The 22,874-nt window shown below is 36.5% G+C and overlaps 1 protein-coding gene across 2 annotated transcripts in view; it reads left to right on the top strand.

Annotated features, from left to right (window-relative positions):
* The window catches only part of LOC138176494 (BRCA1-A complex subunit Abraxas 1-like), a 34,791-nt gene extending 12,692 nt beyond the window's left edge, over nucleotides 1-22,099 (top strand). The window contains exons 3-9 of one of the 2 annotated variants that reach the window (XM_069107276.1): nucleotides 8,462-8,498; nucleotides 10,925-10,991; nucleotides 16,711-16,904; nucleotides 17,480-17,599; nucleotides 19,656-19,740; nucleotides 20,230-20,344; nucleotides 20,838-22,099. In XM_069107276.1, coding sequence (XP_068963377.1) covers nucleotides 8,462-8,498; nucleotides 10,925-10,991; nucleotides 16,711-16,904; nucleotides 17,480-17,599; nucleotides 19,656-19,740; nucleotides 20,230-20,344; nucleotides 20,838-21,295 — 1,076 coding nt within the window. In that variant the 3' untranslated portion in view covers nucleotides 21,296-22,099. Of the gene's footprint in view, nucleotides 1-8,461; nucleotides 8,499-10,924; nucleotides 10,992-16,710; nucleotides 16,905-17,479; nucleotides 17,600-19,655; nucleotides 19,741-20,229; nucleotides 20,345-20,834 lie in introns of both variants that reach the window. The other variant, XM_069107275.1, reaches the window with a different exon arrangement.
* The last annotated feature ends 775 nt before the right edge of the window (nucleotides 22,100-22,874 follow it).

Here is a 22,874-nt window from a genome sequence, read left to right as displayed (position 1 = left end):
ATCAGTTTAATTTCATGTAGTCAAAATTATCCATTTTACATTTTATAATGTTCTCTAATTCCTGTTTCGTCATAAAGTCATTCCCTCTCCACAAGTCTGATAGGTAAACTATTCCTTGTTTTAGCAGACTGCTTACAGTATCAACCTTTATACCTAGATCATGAACCCATTTAGACTTGATTTTGGTATATGGTGTTAGATAATGGTCTATGTCCAGTTTCTGCCATACTATATTCCAGTTTTCCCAGCAGTTTTTGTCAAATAGTGAGTTCTTATCCCAAAAACCAGGGTCTGGGGGTTTATCAAACAACACATTACTGTAGTCGTTGACTTCTGAATCTCGTGTGCCTAATCTATTCCATTGATCCACTCCTCTATTCCTAAGCCAGTACCAAGTAGTTTTGATGACTGCTGCTTTATAGTACAGATTGAAAAATGGCAAAGCTAGTCCACCTTCCCTAGCATTTTTTTTCATTAATTCCCTTGATATTCTGGACCGTTTATTCTTCCAGATGAATTTTGTTACTAACTGATGCTGAGTGAGAAGAGTAGAACCAGGAGGAATTTGTACACAATTGCGGACACAACATATGTGTGATGACCAACTTTGATAGACTGGACTCTTCTCAACAATGCAGGGATATAAGTCAATCCCAAAAGACGCATGATGGAGAGAAAAACGTGCATCCAGAGAAAGAACTAAAAAGAACTAAATTTATATCCAGGTGGAAGCAAAATACCTGATCTTTTTTGTTCTCTTATTTGATTTTATGTCCTCTATACCATTTTTCATCCCAGCTGGTACAATCCATCCTTATAACCTGACCATTGTATAATGTGAAAGTATCTACAGATCCTATACTTGATTATAAGACGCCATGGGGGGGAGGGGAGGGAGGGGGGACAAAATGTGAAATTCAAGGAATTGTGGAATTGAATCCTGTAAATTAAAAGGAAACAAACAAATTAATAAATTAAAGAATTAATAAAAAAAATCAGTTTATTAATTATGCTAGCAGATAATAAAGTGAGGTCAGTGGTTTCTCTCCTAACCAAAGACCCAGAATGGAAGTCCCTGAATGTTTTAAATACCTTTGGAAAACGGGGTGTCCCTGAGCGTGAAAATCAATTGTGAGTGGTTAACAATAAGAGAATGAATACTGCAATGGGAAGTGGACTTTTTTCTAGTGAGGAGCTGGGGGAAGTGTCTTAGATCTTGTGGGCACTCCTCAGTCATTCTGCCTCTAGCAGTCTATACAAAAGAATCTGTTCTCCACCCAGTCCCACTTGAATTTCAGCAGTGGTAGGAATACAGTAAGAATTCCACCTAGAATGGTCTGGGTGGGGTGAATTTGGAGATTAGGTCAGAAATGCCCTTGAGAAACTGGGCATTCAAAGCCCAGAGCAAGCAAAAAGGGGATCTTTGGGCCCCATATATTAAATTGATTATTAATATAATAAAAAAATCATTTTTCTCAGTATTTTATACATTCTGTAGTCAATTTAAATGGAATTTCTTTGTCTCTTCCTGCTGGACTTTATTGGTAATATATAGTAATAGTAATGATTTATGTGGATTTATTTTATGTTCTATAACTTTGCTGAAGTTTAAATTAATTTCTTAGTTGATTCCCTACTGTTCTTTAAGTAAACCATCACATGATATGCAAAAAGAAATAATTGTGTTTACTTTTTGACTTTGCTTATTCTCCCACTTTCATTTCCATATCTTATTGCCTTAGCTAGCACTTTTAGCTTTGTATCAAATAGTGGACCTCTTTGTTTATCCCCATTACATGGAATGCTAGTAGGGTATGATCCACTTATTTCTGTGTTTCTTGTGTTTTTGACAAGAATGAATGCTTTTTCTCTGTATAGTGATATAATCATATGATTTGTAGTTGTTGTTCTTATCAGTTATATTTATAATATTGAAGCAGCCCCGTAGACCTTGTAACCTTTGTGATATGTTGCTGTGGTCATATTTTACTTGTATGTTCTTATGGTATAATTTGCTCTCCCTTGTTAAGATACAAAGACCATATTTGCATCATAGAAGGAATCTTGTAGCACACCTTCTTTTCCTAATTTTCTCTACAGTTTATGTAATATTGAAATTAATTTTTCTTTAAATGTTTGATGAAACTTGCTTTTAAATCCATCTGGTCCTTCAGGTTGTTTTCATTTATGACTTGTTAAATTTCTTCTAAAAATGGGTACTTTAAGTGCTCTTTTACTTGTAATATTAATCTGAGCCTTTATATTGTTATAGATATTCATCCATTTCATTTCAGTATTATGATTATGATTGTGTTATGATTTTTATTCAGTATTATGATTATGTTGGCAGGTGGTCGAGTGAAATGATTTTCTAATAACATTTCTTTTATTGGTTTATTTAAAATTCTTTTGAGGTTTTGACATCAGTAATTTGTTTTTATTCAAATTAGCAAATGGCTTATTCCCTTCTCCCCTACCCCAAACAAAACAAAATAAAACTAGTACCTAAGTTTGTTTTTTAATCCAGTTTTTTTCTTCTTCTCAGTTTTGTTAATGTTTTATTTTCAGGATTTCCATTTTGATATTTAATTTGCCATTTTAAATTTGATTGTTTTCTTTTTTTAATAGTATTTTTTCCCAATTACGTGTCAAGACAATTTTTAGTATTCATTTTTACAAGATTTTGAGTTCCAAATTTTTCTCCCTCCCTCCATTTGGTATAGCTTATATATGTACTATCACACAGTTGTGAAAGAAGAAACTAATTAAAAGGAAAAAAAATCATGAAAAAGAATAAAGTAAATGAAAAAAGTATGCTTCGATCTGCATTCAGAGTTCAGTTCTTTTTTGTGGATATGGATAGCATTTTCCTTCCTGAATCCTTTGTACTTGGCTTAGAGCATTGTGTTGCTGAGAGGAGCTGAATCTTTTGTAGTTGATCATCACTCAGTGTTGCTGATACTGTGTACGATATTTTCCTTGTTCTGCTCATTTGCCTCAGTTTGTACAAATCTTTCCAGGTTTTTCTGAAATCTGCCTGTTGATGATTTCTTATTGCGCAATAGTATTCCATTACATTCATATACCACAGCTTGTTGAGCCATTCCCCAATTGATGGGCATCCCCTCAGTTTCCAATATTTTGTGACCATGAAAAGGGCTGCTATAAATATTTTTGTACATGTGGACCCTTTTCCTTTTTTATGATCTCTTTGGGATATAGACCTAGTAGTGGTATTGCTGACTCAAAAGGTATATACAGTTATACAGCCTTTTGGGCATAGTTCCAAATTTTTCTCTAGAATGGTTCACAACTCCACCAACAGTGCATTAGTGTTCCAATTTTCCCACATTTATCATTTCCCTTTTCTGTCATATTAACCAATCTGATAGGTATGAAGTGATTCCTCAGAGTTTTAATTTGCATTTCTCTAATCAATAGTGATTTAGAGAATTTTTTCATATGACTATAAATAGTTTTCATTTCTTCATCTGAAAACTGCTTGTTCATATCCTTTGATCATTTATCACTTGAGGAATGACTTATCTTCTTACAAATTTGACTCAGTTCTCTATATATTTGAGAAATGAGAACTTTATCAGAGAAACTGGGTGTAAAGATTATTTCCCAACTTTTTTTTTTTTTTAGCAATTGGGGTTAAGTAACTTGCTCAAGGTTACATGGCCAGTTATTTCTGGGTGTGGTGCTGAGTATCTGAGCCCGGATTTGATCCAGGTCATCCCGACACTGGAGCCGGTGCTCTTACTCTCTGAGCCACATTTCCCAACTTTTTTGCTTTTCTTCTAATCTTGGTTGCATTGGTTTTCTTTGTGCAAAAGCCTTTTAATTTAATATAATATAATCAAAATTATCTATTTTACGTTTTGTAATGCTCTCTGTTCCTTATTTGGTCATGAATTCTTCCTTTCTCTATAGATCTGACTAATTTGCTTATGGTATCACCTTTTTTTTGTCTAAACTATGTACCCATTTTGACTTTTTATTGATATATGGTGTGAGATGTTGGTCCATATATACCTGGTTTGGGTCATATTGTTTTCCTGGTGTTTTTTTTTTTGAGATAGTGAATTCTTATCCTAAAAACTGGAGTCTTGGTGTTTATCAAACAGTAAATTACTCTAGTCATTAGCTAATGTGTCTTGTGTACCTAACCTATTCCACTCATCCACCACTTTATTTCTTAGCCAGTACCAGATAGTTTTGATGATTACTGCCTTTTAATATAGTTTGAGATCTGCTATTGCCAGACCATCTACCTTTGTATTTTTCTTCATTAATTCCCTTGATATCTTGATGCTCTTGATCTTTTTTTTCTTCCAAATGAATTTTGGTTTCTTTTTCTAGCTCTATAAAATAATTTTTTGGTAGATGGTTTTCTTTTTCAAGTTGCATGCGTCATGCCATTGATCTCTTCCTTCTCTCTTATAGTGATAAAAGTGTTGAAATATAAATTTTCCCCTAAGGAAATATGCATTCCCCAAATGTTGGTATATTGACTCATTCTTGTCATTATTTTTAATAGAATTATCAGTTGTTTATGTAATTTTAAGGGGGAAGAATCTGTTCTGCCCTAATTATCCCAATTGTAGTGTGAGATGCCTTCTGAGAGAATACTGAGATACTGAAGAAAGAAGAGTCCTTACCATCTTGGTTATTAATAGGTTATTAGGGAGAGTTTACTTGCAAGAGGCCAGTCATCCTGGGTGGCATCATGACAAAGAACCATTGTGGATCCCTGCACCAACCCTACACTAGGTCACCTATTCTATTGTTATTTGTTGTTTGTCCTTTGTTCTGGAACAGAACCAGTGACATCAGAAAGGTGATGTCTTGACTTGCAAATGAATTATATTTAAGTGAGACAGGGCTATGCAAAGTCACCAGTCTCACTCTCTCTTCCTCCAGAGCTATCTGGGTCCAGTGGAAAGATATAGATAAAGATGACTGGAGATGGCTCCAGATACAGTGGGAGACCTTAACCTTTTTAAGCTAAGATCTTTCCCAGGTCTTAGTTTGTCTGAATTTGAATCCCAATGGGTTTTATCAAAGCCTGGTTTTCCAATGTTGTATTTCAAGAAATCGTAAATGAAAATACATGGGGCAAAAGAGTTAATTGTCCCACTTTTTTAAATGATGGAATAAATAAGTAGGGAAGAGGGAAAAAAATCTAGCCTGTAAACCCCAAGATATCTTGTGAGGTTTTAGCGATCAAAATTTATATTCCTTTGGGCAGAGAACCCACAGGTAAGGGTATGATTCTCTATGTGATTAAAGGGAGAGAAGGGAGGGAAGGAGAGAGGGAAGGAGGAAGCAGCATTGCCCAACTAGAACTGGCCAGTTGGGTCAGTTACTACTTACTCACAGATTGTTGTTTGTACTTCATTCTTGAAGAGGACCAATGACATCAGGAAGGTGATGTTTTGACTTGTAGGTGATTTGGGTTGAAGTGAGGCAAGGTCTGTGCAAAGCCACCAGCCTCACTCTTTCCTCCAGAGCCCTCTCACATATTATATAGAAACAGAACAAAGAAGGCATAGTGCCAGGAATAGCTCAGGGTTACATACAAGTATTCCCATGGGATAGTTAGAGCTTCTTTTGCTGTTTACTTTTACTCAAGGTAGTTTACGTTCTTCTGTGGAGTCATAAGTCACATTCCCACTCTGGCTACCCCTGTACAGTTCTTTTACTCACCTATTTTTTAGGGTCAAGTTATTTGGTCTCAAATTAATTTTTTATAATTTCTTCAGCTGCCTTTTATTCAATATAACTTAAAAGATGTGTTTAATTTTCTGCTTTTTTATTATCTAAGACATGGTTAATTTTTGTGAAATATGACATACAATGAAATATATCTATTCTTTTCATCCACATTTAGTAACCATCAAACTTCTGTTATATCCAACTTTTCTAAAATGTATTCAGGTCCTTAGCTTCTTTCTTGTTTATTATTTGGCTATATCTGTCTGGGTCTGAAAAGGGCACATTGACGTCCCACATTATTATAGTTTTATTGTTTATCTCTCCCTTTAACTCATTTACTTTTCTGTATTTAAATATTATGCCATTTGGTTTGTATGTTTGATTTTTAGGTTAATTCATTATCTGTGGTACTTTTTAGCAAAATGTTATTTTTCTGTTTATCTCTTTTAATCAAGTCTATTTTTGCTATTGCTTTGTCCTTTTCTGGGATCATGTCTTTTTTTTTTGTTTAACTTCAAGTGAGACATGATAGGTTTTGTTCCAGCTGCTTTAGCTTTTTTTCAAGTGTTTCTTGTAAATAACATATTGTTGAATTCTGCTTTCTCTTCTGTTTTGTTATCCTCCATCTTATGGGTGAGTTCATCCCATTTACATTCATACTTATCATACTTAATTATGTATTTCTCTTGTATTTTTCCCTTTTTTTGTTTCTGGTTCTCTCTGGTTCTTCTATAAGAGGGCAATGTAAAGAGTGTGCTCAAACCTAGTGCTATAGGTGCTACAGCCTTCTTCTCTTTCCCCCTCCAAGAGTCCAATCACAGATTACTTCCTTTCCTTTTAAGCCCCGATTTATGAACCACCCTCTATGGGTAGATTTTTTAGAAGAAATCTCCCCAAGTCTATTTTCCCTTTGATGTCCCCCCATTTCCCTTTTCCCTCCTGTTTCCCTGTTGCGGGAAACTGAGTTTCTGTATTTGTAACCTCTTTTGAGCAGTTCAGATGAAAGTGAGGTTCACATGTCACCTGTTTCCTCCACCCATTACTCCTTGTCTGTGTAGTCTTCTAACTGTGTATCCTAATTGCTTTTTATACTTCCCCTCTTTCTCTTCCATTCTACCCCCCACTCCCATTACCAGTGTATTCTTTTTCCCTTCCTTTTATTTTTTTTTTCTTTTAGATCGTATCAAAACTTCTACCATACCCTCTTTTTTTATTTGGCATTTTTTAGACCCCTAATGATGTTAGAGTTCAAAGGGGAAACTTGTATCATCTCCATCTATTTGAATGTAAACACTTCATCCTTTTTTAATGCCTTATTATTGCTCTCTTGTATTTATCTTTTTCTGTTTCTCTTGATTCTTCTGTTTGTATTTCAAAATTTCTACTCAACTCATCTTTTCTTCCTGAAAGCTTGATAATAATCTATTTCATTAAAAGTTCATTCCTCCCTTCCCCCTACCCCCTTATGTTATATTCAGTACAATGGCTGGGGATTTAATCTAATGGTTTTAAAATTATTTTATTATGACAAAACATAGTTTTCCTAGTATCCAAGAAGGGCCCATTTTCCCTACTCCTTAGTTGGAGGTTGTAAATTGTGGTGACAGCTGCTTCCTTCATGTGCATAGCATTGTAGCAAGGACAGTCCTTCAGCTGGACTAGTGGTAACAGCCATTATATTACTGCCAGTGTACCATGTGTTTGCAATTAGACTTGCCTCAGGCTCACAGGGAGAATGTGAGGGTATAAACTGTTGTGGCTTATTTTCATATTTATGCTCCAAAGTTTGTTTAGAGTCCCCTTTTTACATGGATTGGGGAAGGTGGAAGCCAGAGCCACGGGAAGGTCGTGCTTCTACTCTGCCATCTTGGCTTCGCCCCCCCCCCCATTTTTTTAAAAGAGGAAACCAAGGCATGATCAGATTAAGTGACAGCTTTGGGATTACACTCAAAGAGTTTCTAATTCTAAGTACAGCACTCCTCTTATTGTGTAACTTCCCATAAACATATGCCTAAGGAGGTGGCCACAATATAATTGTCTCTTCTCTACCCCCACCCCCTTTCCTTAGACCTGATTTGGCTTTTGGCATGGAAATAAGTTCACTTAGCTTTTAGACATCTCTTGGGTTTTTTTATGCCCAAATAATTATCCTCTGTTTTAGTGAAAAGAGTTAATGCATCTTTTGTGGGGTCCAGTCCAGTGATTGAGTAAGTTTAGGGGTGTTTTTCCCATGAGAAAATCCCCTCTACCAATTTGAGTCAGCAATGATTCTGCAACTTAGAGTTTTAGAGCATGTCTGGAGCACTGAGAGGTTCAGTGAGTTGTCAAGAGTCATGTAGGCAGAATGTGTCTTGAGGTGGGACCTGACTCTCAGTTTTTCAGACCTGGAGAGCAGTCCTTTGTACTATGCCAGGCATCAATACATCTAAATTTATGTAATATATTCTTTAGAATTTGTTAGTTCTTTATAATTATAAAAGTAGTTCCTAAGCATCAAAATATTCATGGAATTTAATATCTGTTAAGTAACCACAGAATAAAGGCATAGAGAATATCTAAAAGCCTTCCCTAATAATAACAGCAACTTTGCCAAAATACAAAATTAGAGTAAAAACGTCTTGAAATTCAGTGAAAATATAGCAGGCTAAGATTGTGCCTTTGGGAAGGTATTTGTGATCATTAATGCAATGTTAAGAATTTTAATTCAATTAATGTAAAAATATTCATCTTCTCCTTTCAGAGATACAAAGGTATATTCCATGCTATCAACTTTTCAGGTGAGTATTATCATCTGTGAGGGATTCCAACCAGTAGTTTGTGATTGTGTTATGTTGAGCAAGCAAGTAATCATTTGTTAAGCACCTACTATGTGCTAAGTATTGTACTAAGCACTGGGGATATAAAAATTTTTTAAATGACAGCCCCTGCTCTCCAGAAGCTTACCAGCCTTCTTATAATGAAAAGATTGTTTTTCTAATTATCTGGAATGTTATTCATTTACTCATTCAACTTGAATACACTCATTCCCTATGACAAGTAGTTGCTACATTTTTCCAGACCTTCACATTCACATTTTGAGTCACTCTAAGCATCTGCTCATTTGCCTAGTTTGTTTTACTAATCCAACTGCTTTTCTTCTCTCTCTGTAGTAACTAGTTCGAATCCTCACCCACTATACTTTCTCTAATGGTTGCTCAGCTTTTACTTTTTATATTTTCTAAACTGCTATTGTTTTGATCTTTCTATCACCACCCACAGTGTCTAATGTGACTGAGGTGGATTTCCATTAACCACATGGAGAACCAGCTTCATTGTTTTATAGTTAGAAACTTTGTATGCTGCATCTCCCCATAGTGAATCATTTGCTCCCCTTACATGAGAATAGCTTTCATAACAATTAGAACACATTGTTGAGAAAATTAAAATCTCTGTGGATTGGAGTCACTAAGTGTAAATCTGCTAATATAGTTTGATTTAATATTTATTGATCAGTTACAAAAAAAAACAACCCCAAACAAAATTAACAGCTGTACAGCTCTGAGGATCTAGGGATCTGGGAGAGGAAGAATAGAGAATTTGATCTCTTCTATAGTGATACCAGGTCCCTGGTGGAGGTAACCCTGGTAGACTATTACAATAGAAAGGATGAAGAGCAGTCTTAGGGTGACATGCAGGAAAGGAAATTTTAAGATATTCTTAGAAGCCCAGAGGAGCTCATAGGGCTATTTGGGGAGGGAACTGAGAAAAGTGGAAAAAAAGTGACTGTTTTGATGTCACTTTTTGGGATGTTTTGGTGGTTTCCAGAGAGTTTTTGAATCATTCTCTCAAAATGATACAGTCTTAGAGCTGCAAAGAGTCTGAAAGATCATGTAGTTCAACCCCCTCATTTTACACAGAAAGAAATTGAGGCCAACAGTGACCTTCCAAAGAAAATCAAAGTTGAGAAAAACAAGAATAGAATGAAAGTCTTTTTACTTTTCAGCAAGCTTTCTAGTGTGGTATGCACCAGTTGCTTCAGTGAAATTCTGTATTTCTTCCATCCACTTATATGTTTATTCCCTCTTTGGAATGTGACCTCCTTGAGGCAGAGACTTTTTTTCCTTTCTTTGTATCCTCAGGTTTAGCTCTGTGACTGGCACAAAGTAAACTCTTAATCAGTGCTTGAAGACTGTGTGTTTACTGACTGATAATGTAGTCCTTTTGTCTCTTAGAGGATTTAGGATTTCATTGTTGTGGAAGTACATCATAAGTCCCTGGCCACAGCAGCATAGCTAATCAGTGTTCAAGGAAGAATATGAACCCAGATCTTACTGACTTCAAGTCCGATACTCTTATCTGCTGTGCCTGCTGCTGTGCTGGTTTTTACCAAGTACTGAACTTGGTATATAGCATTGGTGCCTAGTATTTTCAAAAACTCTATATCTATCTCTATATCTAACCAGGAATGAAAAGGTATTAGAAAAATAATAAATAACACCTTGTATTTACAGAGTTGCCATGTCAAAACATAGATTTGTGGGATTGAAGATAGAAATTAGGGACTGTAATTGATCCTTTTACATTAATTTTGGGCAGAGGGAGAGCAGCCATTCTCAATTTCAGATCTTATTTTTTTTTAATGTAAAAGCACAGGGAGGAGAGATAAGGGGAAATAATCTCATTAAGGAGTTTCTCTTTGCTACTTTTTTATACAAACAGAACTAAAATCTGTTCAAATTATTGACTGCTATCCTTTTGGATGACATATTATTGGAGATAAAAAAAATTATAAGCAATTTTATTATAAATTTTACATACCCAGCATACACAATGCAGTATTTGCAATATAAACAGAACTTGCCTATTAGAGGTACATGTTATCCTCAATAATTTTTAAAATAAAGCAATTTGTTGACATGTGCTTTTAAAGAAAAGAATAACAATTAGTAGACTGGGAATTAAGTAACTTCATTTAAAAACTTTTGGAAGATGTCTTTGTATATATTCTAGGGCTTATTCATCACACAGACTCATGAAGTGTGGTAGGGTCCAGGAGAATGTCAAGGCAGCCTGTTGACTTTTGTCCACGTGGCTGACATGTAGATACTTGTTGCATTACATTGAGGTACTTTGATTAAGACTAGTCCCAATATGATACTGGCATTGAAGGAGTTATTTATTAAGGGATCTTATTGAAATATGTTTCTACCTGCCTCTTTTTAAGCTTTTATAACGCATCAGGGGAAGTAAATGAGCAGGCGCTGAAGAAGATCATCCTATGCTGTGAAAAGGTATTGGGATTTGCTCCACCTCTGTTGCTCCACCTCACTCCTTTAATTCTCTGTCTTTTTGGTTTCTGATAACACTAATAGTCAAATTAACTTTGCACTCATGGCTTCATATTATATACGATAATATCTTCCTATTATCCTCCAAAGTAGAAAGAACAGCTGAGAGGTAGCATAGTCAGTATAGGTTCTGGAGGGCCATAGGCAAGTCCTTGTCCTTTTCTAAGCCTGTTCCCTCATCTTTCTGCCAAATGGAGGTAAAATGTTGTGCCTCAAAGGGTCTTTATGAGAAAAGACCTCCAAGGTGCTATATAAATCTGAATGACAGGGCCTTTACCACAGAGTGTAAGAGTTACGTTAGACCTCAAAGAGTATTCAAGACTTGAAGGATTCCTCCTTAGTGGGAAGAACACTGGTTCCAGAGCCAGAGGACCTGGCTCAAACTCTTCCTCTTAAGTCTTAACCCTTACTCAAATCCTTCCTCTTCTTGGGCAAATCACTTTGCCTCCCTGGGCCTCAGGTTCCTCATCTGCAAAAGGAGGGGATTGGACTAGATGGCCTCTGAAAGAGAGTACTTAGCAAGATTTTGCTTTGTCAGTCAATGCAACCAAGATTAGAAGGGAAGGAAAAATCTGAGAAACACTTTTTATAACCAGTGTCTCTGATAAAGGCTTCATTTCTAAAATACAGAGAGTCACATTTAGAAGAATGCAAGTCATTCCCCAATTGATCAAATTGGGCAAAGGATATGAACAGGCAGTTTTCAGATGAAGAAATTAAAACTATCTATATTCATATAAAAATGCTCTAAATCACTATTGATTAGAGAAATGTAAATTAAAACAATTCTGAGGTACCACATCACACCTATCAGATTGACTAATATGACAAAGCAGGAAAATGATACCTGTTGGAGAAGATGTGGGAAAATTGGAATACTAGTGCATTGTTAATGGAGTTGTGAACCATTCTGGAGAGCAATTTGGAACTATGCCCAAAGGCTATCAAATTTGCATACCCTTTGATTCAGCAATACCAGTGCTAGTTCTGTATCCCTTAGAGATCATAAAAAAGGGAAAGGGCCTACATGTACAAAAATATCTATAGCAGCTCTTTCTGTGGTGGCAAAGAATTGGAAATTGAGCGGTGCCCATCAATTGGGGAATGGCTGAACAAATTGTAGTATATGAATGTAATTGAATACTATTGTGCTATAAGAAATAATGAGCTGGCAGATTTCAGAAAAAAAAACAGAAAGACTTGATGCTGAGTTAAGTGAACAGAACCAGGAAAACATTGTACACAGTAATAGCAACATTGTGTGATGACCGACTTTGATAAACTTAGCTCTTCTTGGTAATACAGTGATCAAAGACAATTCCAAAAGAGTTGTCATGATGGAAATCTCATGATGGAAAATGCTATCCACATCCAGAGAAGAACTATGGAGTCTGAATGAAGATTGAAACATACTATTTTCTCTCTCTTTTTTCTTTCTCTTGGCTTTTCCCTTCTGTTCTGATTCTTCTTTCACAACATGACTAATGTGGGAATATGTTTCATATGAGTGTACATGTATAGCCTGTATCAGATTGCATGTTATCTTGGGGATGGGGAAGAGGAGGGAAGGGAAAAAATTTTAAATTTGAACTCTTATAAAAGTGAATGCTGAAAACTATAAATGAATGAATGAATGAAAAAATAAAGGGGGGAGGGAACAAAAAATATAGAGGCTTACACACCAAACAGAAAGAAAATAAAAGATTTTGCTTTGTCAGCTTGGTCAGAGGTTTGATAGAAACAAACAGAATTAGGTTATATATATGCTGTTTTTTCTTTTTAAGCTAGAGAAACATAGGTATGAGAATCAGATTGATTCTGAACTCAAAAAAGGGATATTTGAAGGGGACTTGTTTTTATGTGTTCTAACTTTCCTTTACCAAACCATTTAGTCACAACTGGTTTATCCAGAACACAAACAACATGGTTATAACTCTGCCTAGGAAGGGGATCAGGGAGGTCAGAGAATTTCTCGCAGCTCATCTAGTGTTTGACTTTTTTAGTTTGATTGTTTGCTTAATTTTAACAAAATAATTGATTTTTTTCTTTAAATAGGTCATTAAGACATAAATAGGCACAAAATAATATAGATGTGTATGTGAGAATATAAATGCAATTGTTGTGAAGAGAATAAGAGTAACATGAGATCTGGGTTTTAGATAAATTTAGATGTGGATTTATTGATCAAGCACACAACTGCCTGGAGCATACACTCAAATCAGGCAGCCCTAAATTGGGGTACAGGCAATGCTTATAAAGACAAAAACCACAATTGGGGAGGGGAGCTAGTGTAAGCAATGACATACAGAAGCTAAGAATAGCCATTGGTTGGATCCATAGCTCAGGGATAATTTGGGAATCATGGCTCAATGTGTGACGGGGGCCCTCCTAGAGCAGGGTAGAGGGTACAGGGTGGAGGGCACAGGGGGAGTGGAGTTCCCAGAACAGGCTGGGATCATGGGACAGGCCAGGGTCATGTTCTGGGTGAAGGGTGTGGGGGACCCTGCTGGGTCAGCATCCAAGAACAGGGTGGTCTCTTGCATGGGATAGACTTGCCCCATGATCTCTATACTTGCACCATAATCCTTATACAAAATGCTGCTTCAAGGCTTACTGATTTAGGGAAGTACTAACTTAGGGGAAAGATAAGGGAGCAGGGGACTTTATGCCTTGGGTGATTCACTCTTACCCAGGACTATGCCTTTAAGCTGTTACAAGCAGTTACAGGGTTTAGGATAAAGACAAAGTCGAATATAAGGGGCTTAATGGTGGGCTCCAAATCAGGTGGCATGTGATTTGGGTTACCTTACAACACAATAAGGTCTTACCTTTTGAATAGTTAATAGGTATCCAGTGAACTTTGGGCTGAAGACATTTAGCAGTTTGATACCTTTTCAAAACAACTTCACAATCCTGGAAGCTTTATCTATATAGAAAACTTTATTTCATAAACAGAAAAAATGCAGGGTTTTCTTTCTTTTTTTTCTTTTTGGAGGGAGCAAGGCAGGACAATTGGGGTTAAGTGACTTGTCCAAGGTCACACGGCTAGTAAGTGTTAAGTGTCTTTGGTCAGATTTGAACTCAGGTCCTCCTGACTCCAGGGCCAGTGCTGTATTCACTGCACCACCTAGCTGCCCCCCAAATGCAGGTTTTATAAGTTGCCCCATGAAAAAAGCTTCATGGACTGTATCAAGCTGGTTGACCATTTCTTAGCTATGCTCTAACACTTCTGTTTACCAGTTTTATTGTATCTGAAGATTTTTAAACCCTCACAGCAAGCCCCTTCTGACTTTAAGATGCCTCTGTCAGCCAAATTTATAGTCTCCATATGTGTCAACCATAAACATGGAAATGATATAAAATTGGAATGCCATAATAGGATAGGGTCCATAAAGCAATTAGGTAAGAGAGGTGCCATAGTAATAATTGAAATTATAGTTCCAAGAGGATACCCAGGATGTCTGGGCTTCTTCTACCATAAACAAAGATGTCAAAACATAAGTGTCATACAATGCTCATAAACAATAAGGAAAGAGGGGTGCCATTATTCAAGAAAATGTCTAAACAAGGGAGAGTCATAAAATAATAAGAAAAGGGATATGTCCAGTGACACCTGGTCCTTGGCTGAAGAATGTTCCCACTCAGCTAAATCAAGAAGGAGAGCTTGGGCTTCACTCAGAGAGCACCCAAGGCATGTCTATTATGCCAACCAGGGTGCTACTTCTTATTGCTTAGCCCAGATTTTGGCCCTCTTTGGGAGGGCTCAAACAGTCCTCAACTTAAATACCTCAAGTGAGGGATACCTCACTAACCCTTAATTAACCCCAACTGATGAGGTCTAGAGTAGGGAGAGCTGGTTCATGTGTGAAAGAACTCCCTTAGACTTTCCCTTTTAGCCAGTGGGAGCTTTTTATTTTTCGTGAAAAAACCTCACAGGCTTCAATTAGCAAGAAAGCTAAATGAGACCCTGAAATTTGGAGGAATTATGCTTATATAGAGGTTTCAGAATAATGATGTTTTTAGAGTTTTAGAGTTTTCTATGGAGGTTAAAGGTTAAAGACAGGACAGGATGACATAGGATGAGGGAGACAAAGGGAATTCTTTATGGTCTAAGGATTTAAGGAAAGTCCAGGAGGACACAGTTTAAAAATTAAAGGACCCAGGGAACACAGGATAAGGGAGACAAAAGCGATTCTTTTGGTACAGGTTCAGGATAAGGGGGAAAGGACTTTAAGGGTGCCTTCAGGTTATGAAATAAACTAGGGACTTCACAAAGTATTGGAAAAGTAACCCTAAAAATTATTTTTGACCCTTAGGGCACTGTTTGTATCCACATCACAACCTCTCAAGGAAACCCATTCTACTTTTGAGGTAGCTCTAATTGTTAGGAAGCTGTTTCTTAGCTCAGTCAACTTAAACCTATTATTCCTGGTTCTATCCTTTGAGGCCAAGCATAACAAATCTGATCCTTTCTCCACAGGTGACTGTGTCCATGCTAAATCTTACCTTCTCCTGAATAAAGATCCCAAGTTCTTTAAGCTAATTCTTATAAGGCATGAACTTAAGACCCTTTACTATCCTGGTTGCCCTACTCTAGACACCCTTCAGCTTATCAATGACCTTTCCTAAAATGTGGTCCTAGAACTGAACAGAATTTTTGGTCTGATCAGGGTAAAGCCTCTCACCTTTCTACTTCAATAATTCCATTTGAATAAACACTTTTGGTTAGCTGTAGGTTTTTTTTTGTTAAGTCATAGAGAATTTTATGCCTTTCAGTTGCATTAATTCCATCTTTTTAAAATGATCTTATTATAAATTAAAAGTTTTTTTTACAGATGAAAAGGCTGAGACAGAGTTTCTGGGTATTTAATAAGTGATTTTTTAATTAGGCTAGCAAATCATCAACAAACTGATGGTCAATGGTCTGTCTTGGTAAGGAAAGATAAAACCATGGAGATTACTGTTCTTAAATACCTTTGGAAAAGGAGATACCCCTGACAGGTGAAAATCAACCCTGACTGGTGAGCAATTAATGGGGGATTGAAGGACATTTTAACAAGGAGGTGGGCTTCAGCTCTTCCTGCTGAGAACTTGCTTCCAGAAATCTGGACAAAGGAATCCATCACCACTCCTGTTTCCTGGGCAGGAGCCTAATGCTTTAGGGCTAGAATTTATCTAAATTAGATTCTATTTACATTTTATTCAGGAGCAAGCTCTGCTAGTTGGGTGGAATCCTGGAGAAATGGCAAATGGCTTTATCAGCCCTGCACTTCAGAGACTTACTGACCTACAGACCCCAGAATGGGGAAATAGACAACAAACCTAGTTTGGTTATTAATATAATAGAAAAATAATCACTTCTCTCAGGTTCTGGTTTCAGGACAAAAATTAGAAAATTCTCTTGAGTAAGACTTCTTTTTCTCTCTTGAATTTTTTTTGGTAAAGTCTGAGGAATGCATAAGAATATTGTAAGTACAAACTAATATTTACACATTTGAAATATGCAAAATGCATATAGGTAAATCCTTACAACTGTTTTTCTAAATGTCGATTATTATTTTTGAATATTTTGTTATTTATGTTTGTCTCGTTGTGGTAGTACAGTTTCAGATAATAGAGACATTTAAGTTTGATTTCCCCTCCCTTCCCCCCCCCCCCCAAGAATGTGATTGGATGGTACAAATTCAGACGAAATTCAGACCAGATGGTGACATTTCGAGAGCGGATTCTTCACACAAATTTACAACGTCATCTTTCAAATCAGGGACTTGTTTTTCTGTTACTAACATCAAGCATAACCACAGAAAGCTGCTCTACTCATAGACTGGATCATGTATTACATAGACTTAAGGAAGGGTAAGTTATTGGCACAAACTTCAGGATGTGGTTTTTCAGTAGTTCTTAAATATTTTATATGAATATTTTAAGTTGATATAACACTGTTTATGCATGGGTGTATGTGAGATGGGCCTTTCCCTTTCATATCTGGATTTTCTTGAACACAGGGGTCATAGTGATTCTTGGTACCAATAGGAGGAAAATTATGAGTTTTTCTTTCCCTTAGAGATACTAATAAGGGTAGTACTACTTCATATTATATAGATACCTTTTCCACACATCATCAAGACTGTTGTCAAAAATGCATTGACTTGATAGTTTTTTTAAACTACTGGATAATAGCTTAAGCCAAAATATTAGTTATGCCTAACTTTGTATTGGAAAATCAACAAAAGGGTTTTTTTTAATATTTAAGGGAATTGACAGTGTTGTAGATAAAAGTAATTGCTTATAAATTGGATCAGTTTTAGCTGAACAATTATTTTGGACAAGTAATAAGATGCTTGTCTACAACGAATGTAAAATGAAGATAATGGAATGCCACTACTGATTTTTAATCTTGCTTTCAATTCATATCAATAAATGTTTTTTAGACTTTTCCATAAAGTTCCTTTAGTGGTGACCAACTTGGGTATGTTAGAGCAGCGTGGATATAAGACCGGATCAGATTCTTGTAGATCTCCTGCCTTTGATCGAACAATTCACACACATAGGTAAGATGGTTCCTTAACAACTAACTCCTAACATTACCTATTTAAAATATGTTGTTGTTGTTGTTGGGTAGTTTTTTTCAGTTGTATCCGGCTCTTTGTGACCCCATTTGGGGTTTTTTTGGGCCAAGATACTGGAGTGATTTGCCATTTCCTTCTCCAGCTGATTTTACAGATGACAAAACGGAGGCAAACAGGGGTAGGTGGCTTGCCCACAGCTAGTAAGTGTCTAAGGCCCGTTTGGAACTCAGGAAGATGAGTCTACCTGACTTCAGGCCCAGCACTCTGTCCACTATGGTACCACCCAGGAGCCCTAAATTTTAAATTTACTGATTTTCTCAAAAAGGATTTTTTTGTATCATTAAATCTAAAAAAGGATCTAAACTTGAACTAATAGAAAGCTAAAGCCACTATGGATATAGTCTGTTTACAAATTTATGCTCTCTCACTTTAATTAAGTCCTCAGGGATTCCTTTTATTTTTCTGTCATATCAGTAGATCATTAAGCATAATTAAGTGCCTCCTTTATGTCAGGCCCTGTGTTAAGGATACAGTGAAATAATTTCTATTCTCAAGGAGCTTACATTCTTTTTGTGGGGAAGCAACATATTTATAGATGAGGAAAATACAAATTATGTATACAAGGTACTTGAAAAGAGTCAAGGGTTTCATGATATCCCCAAAGTTGGGTCTGGGACCTGCCCTTCTGGGGACATGGCTTGACCCCAAAGAGTGAGATGGGGCACATTAAATCCCTTTCCCCTCCTGCTCCATGTAGCCTTTTTGCACACAGAATCACACTTATCCCCTTCAACACACTGTTCCCTCTGTCCCCTCTCACAGCTGGCCTTTAGTGGGTGCACCAGGCTTCTGCTCCTTGGACCTGTTTTATAACCTAACTTCACCTAATTTTAATGCCAAATAGTCCATATTTATCCTAGAAGCAATAGGAGCCAGCCACTGGGGCTTCTTGATCAGGAAGGTGACAGCCTCTTCCCTGTAAAAGACTTCACTACCTAAGATATTGATAAGATAAAGGCCATTCAATATGAGCTTCCTGGTCTTCATCATTTCTCTCCCTTCCTTCTGAAAGAATGAGGTGGTCTTTCTCTTTAAGACTTCCTTTTAACCCCATCCTCCTTACTTCTGTCTCACTCTTCCTACCTCCATTCCTCTAAGACCTTGTCCCATCACTGCTCACCCCTACTTTTAAAAATTCAGACTCTGTTGTCTCAGCTTCTGCTTATAAACATGCAGATTTACCTCATCCTAAAAAAAATTTACTTTTCATCCTACAGTAGACCCTCCTCCCCTACTTCTCTTTGTCTTTCCTACTTTTCTCTTAAAAAAAAATAAACAATAGTACTCTTATTTCCTCACCATGGTCAACCAGACCAGAATCAGCCTCTAACCTACTGATGGCAAGAACCAAAACATAATAGGCTAGGGACAGGAGAGTCAGGGCACAAACAGAAGGTTGATTAATTTCAGAATGAGGAAGGTGACATCTGCAAGTGGAAGCCCTCCCTCCTAAGAAGATGGGCTTAAAGCTGCTGATGCTGTACCACTTATGTACATGGAAGATGTTGACTCACAACACAATCATTTTTAGAACTTGAGACAGTTTTCATAGTTGACCTTTCTTGGGACAGTACAGGCATTCTTGAATCCCATGAGGTTTGTGATTAATCTGTGGGGTATAGAACCAAAATTCTGTGATGGGGACAGCAGTAAGGAACAAGCACTGTGAACATGTGATAGATGAGCCTGGGAAACAGGGAGCTAAATCCCTCAGTGAACACCTGGTGCTGGTCTGAGTTTGCCAGAGGGTGATGGTGTACAAAGTGCCAAGGATTCTTGTTGTGCCAAGCTCAGCCTGCTTGCAGGGCTTTAGCTCTGGGAAACAGGGTATCTCCAAAATATTTTGACATTACCTGCTCATAGAATCTGTGTTCAGGGGCTATACATCATCTAGTCAAATCTTCATTTTATAGATGAACCATAAACATCAGTTTTGAAATATATATGCACAAGGAAACATTTTCTGTTTCACCAATAGGTCAGAATTTTTTAACGAAGATGGAACTTTAAAAGAGGTACAGAAAATAAGTGAATTTTATGTCACTGTGCAAGAAGAATTAAAGGTAATTATAGCAAACCTTTAAAGATTGCTTCTAGATTTAGAAATCATGCTAGCTCTGCATGTTTAGTATGTCTTCCAGATAAATATATAGATTTTGCCTAGATAGATCATCTATCAAAAAATACACTGTACCCCCCCACAAAACCATTTAATAATTTATTATTCTACACATAGATTGAAGTTTTTTTAATGCAGAAAGTTTATCTTAATAAATTCCTCATCCTATAAACATATGAACCTATGAACTTGATTTTTTGGTTACATTAAGATTCCCCACTCCCACCCTAATTAGCCACGTTGTTGCTAGATAAAAAAGAAAATTGCCCTGGTAGAAATGCAGTAGATAGTATGTGAAGTGGTTATGAAGTGGTTAAAATTTGTGATTGTCACCCTAGTCTGTCCAATAGAATTCCTTTTACTTAGTATGGGTTACTAAAGTATTATGAATTGGAATGTTGTCTGTATTAGTTAAACTAATTTTTTTTTGTAGAAAGTATACACTGAAGTATTAGACAGTGAACAATTACTAGAAAAACGAATAAAGGATGTAAAGAGATTAAAAGAGGAACTTGCAACAAGAAAGCGACCAAGGACTGTAGTATCAGGTAAAAAGAAAAGTTAACCATATTTTTTTCCTATACAGCTTTACCTAGCACTTTCAGATTGACAAAACTGTTACTTCATAAGCAGACCCTGCACTCCCTATTTTGCAAAGAAAATGGAGACTCAGAAAGGGATGGCTTGGGTGTCTATAATAACCAGTTCTTAAGCCTATATGCAGCAAGCCATGTTAAACTTTTAAATAACCTCGGTTTAACAAGATTGGATGTAGATAGTAGTCTCTGGTCAATAGCACACAAAAGATGTTTTGGTAAGTGAAATGACTCTTTTTTTCAATTCAGGTTCAAGAAGTCAGCTTTGGCAAATGTAAGCCAAGCTTGCTGAATATTCTAAGAAAAAGTATTATTGTGGATAAAATTTTGCAATTAGACTCTTGGATCAAATAAACCATGAAAGGCCCTATACCCTCACCTTCCATGTCAATTTGAACTTTTACATAATGCTGAATAATAATAAATGTGTTACTTGATTTAGCAGGAGGAAGTGGTGACTCTGAAGCAGAAGAGAATGTTTTACTCTGTCAGGCTTTACATACATTTTTCCCACGTCAAGAACTTCTTCATTCATGTATTGTTCATTTGAAAGACAGGCGGATTGCTAGTAAGTGCTGTAACACTGACCATAAGCTCAATGTAGTGAGTGAATTAAATCTGATGCTAGAAAGGCCTGATTCTCCAGAAGATGATGATGATGATGATGATGATGATGATGATGATGATGATGGAACAAGATGTGAAGTTAAGCATAAAACTCTTGAGTTCAAGAACCAAAGACCATTCAAGAAAGCAAGAATGTTACAACCACAGAATCAGTCCCCTAAAAGAGATGATGAAAACAGCGATAGTGAAAAAGTACTGGAAAGCAGTACAGAAACAGATGAAGATGCTGAGAAAGTGGAGGATATCATTGAACATCCAGAGTCACCAACTCTCTGAACCTTTTGTATAATTTTTCTTATTGTCCTGACTGACCAAAAGGAACGGGGAAAAATGTTTACTGTGTTACTGACTGGATAAGTTCTAATAGTTTTCTTAAAGTATTGCTTCATAGAAAATATTTTGGAAGACTATTGCTACATTAGGAATGTGGCAATATTTTTGTTTTTATTACAGTGCATGGCAAAAATTACTAGTTATCTTCAGTGTTGAATTTTTGTTTGTTTTTGTAAATAAAAGTTTTCACTGAAACTATTAATCCACTTTGTAGAGGAAATATTTCTGTAAAAGAAAATCCTAGGGGCGATTAGGTGGTGCATTGAATAGAGCACCTGCCCTGGAGTCAGGAGGACCTGAGTTCAAATCCTGTCTCAGACATTTAACACTTACTAACCATGTGACCTTGGGCAAGTCACTTAACCCCAATTGCCCTGCCTTTCCCCCTCCAAAAAGCAAGAAAAATCCCAACAAAACAAAGCAAAATAAAGAACCAAAAAAATCCTAAAACCTGAAGCTTTCTTTTTTACTTTGGTCTAAGAAATACAGGCCACATTAAAAAGTTAGATTTCAGAATTCAACTACCCAAGTTCTCATGGCATTCATTTTCTGCTGCCTAATCATCTATAAGATCAGTATTCCTGAACTAATCCCTGATCAAGAAGTTCTTGTCACTACATACATACTGTTTTTTTCCCGCTAGAAACCCAGTTCCTCAATGGGAGGCACTTTTTGGGGGGTATCTTTTTAGCTCAACTGTGCTTGTCTCATAGTAGATACTTAATAAATGACTTCTGACAAAATGAACTCTCCTTGCCTCTAAGTCTTCCCTGTTGTTTGAACAAATGATAATTCTTTGCTAAAATTCTAAAGGTCTTTATTTTAAAAAATAACCATATTTGATTATGTGTGTGTATGTGTGTATATGTATATATAATGATATCACCTCCCTCACCTTCCCTGCTATAGGCTAAAATCAAGAGATCTGCTGGCAGAACCAAGAACCTAGGGTCATCTCCACAACACAGTGAGTCGTCAGAGTAGGAGTTGAATGACAACCTGAGGTGGAATTTAACTGATTTTTAAATTTTCTATTACAAGCTTGTGAAAATACCTTTATGAAGTCAGATCATTAGAACTGTAAGGCTCCTTGGAGACCATCTTTTCCAACCTCATTTTGCATATGAGGAAATTAAAGCCCAGAGAACCTTAAGGACTTCTCTAGAGCCACATTTGTAGAAGCAGACCAGGTCTTCTGATGTGCAGTCCAGTGTTTTTAGAACTGAGTCATAGTTAATATCAGACATATTAACTGTCAAATAAGTTTTATTGGCAATAGCTTTATTCTCAGTATTGGATGTTACAAACGTTGGAATCTTGCAGGTATGCAGGATCCTTGAAAGTAACTGGCATAAATCCTATAAAAAGACAATTTGCATAAATAAAAATCACTAAAGCTAAAATTAGGAAAATGAAATGTTTAATAAAAGTCTAACATCTGACATAAAATCTAAAGCAAACTGAGATCAAGAACCATTACCCAATAAGACTAATGATCAGAGGATATGAGCATTGACAAAGG

This window comes from Petaurus breviceps, unplaced genomic scaffold, assembly GCF_028583685.1.
Source record: "Petaurus breviceps papuanus isolate PSGF00001 unplaced genomic scaffold, PetGlider_PUasm1.0 89748, whole genome shotgun sequence".
Classification (NCBI taxonomy): domain Eukaryota; kingdom Metazoa; phylum Chordata; class Mammalia; order Diprotodontia; family Petauridae; genus Petaurus; species Petaurus breviceps.
Note: the sequence above shows the minus strand (reverse complement) of the source record. Positions and strands in the feature narration are given on the sequence as shown.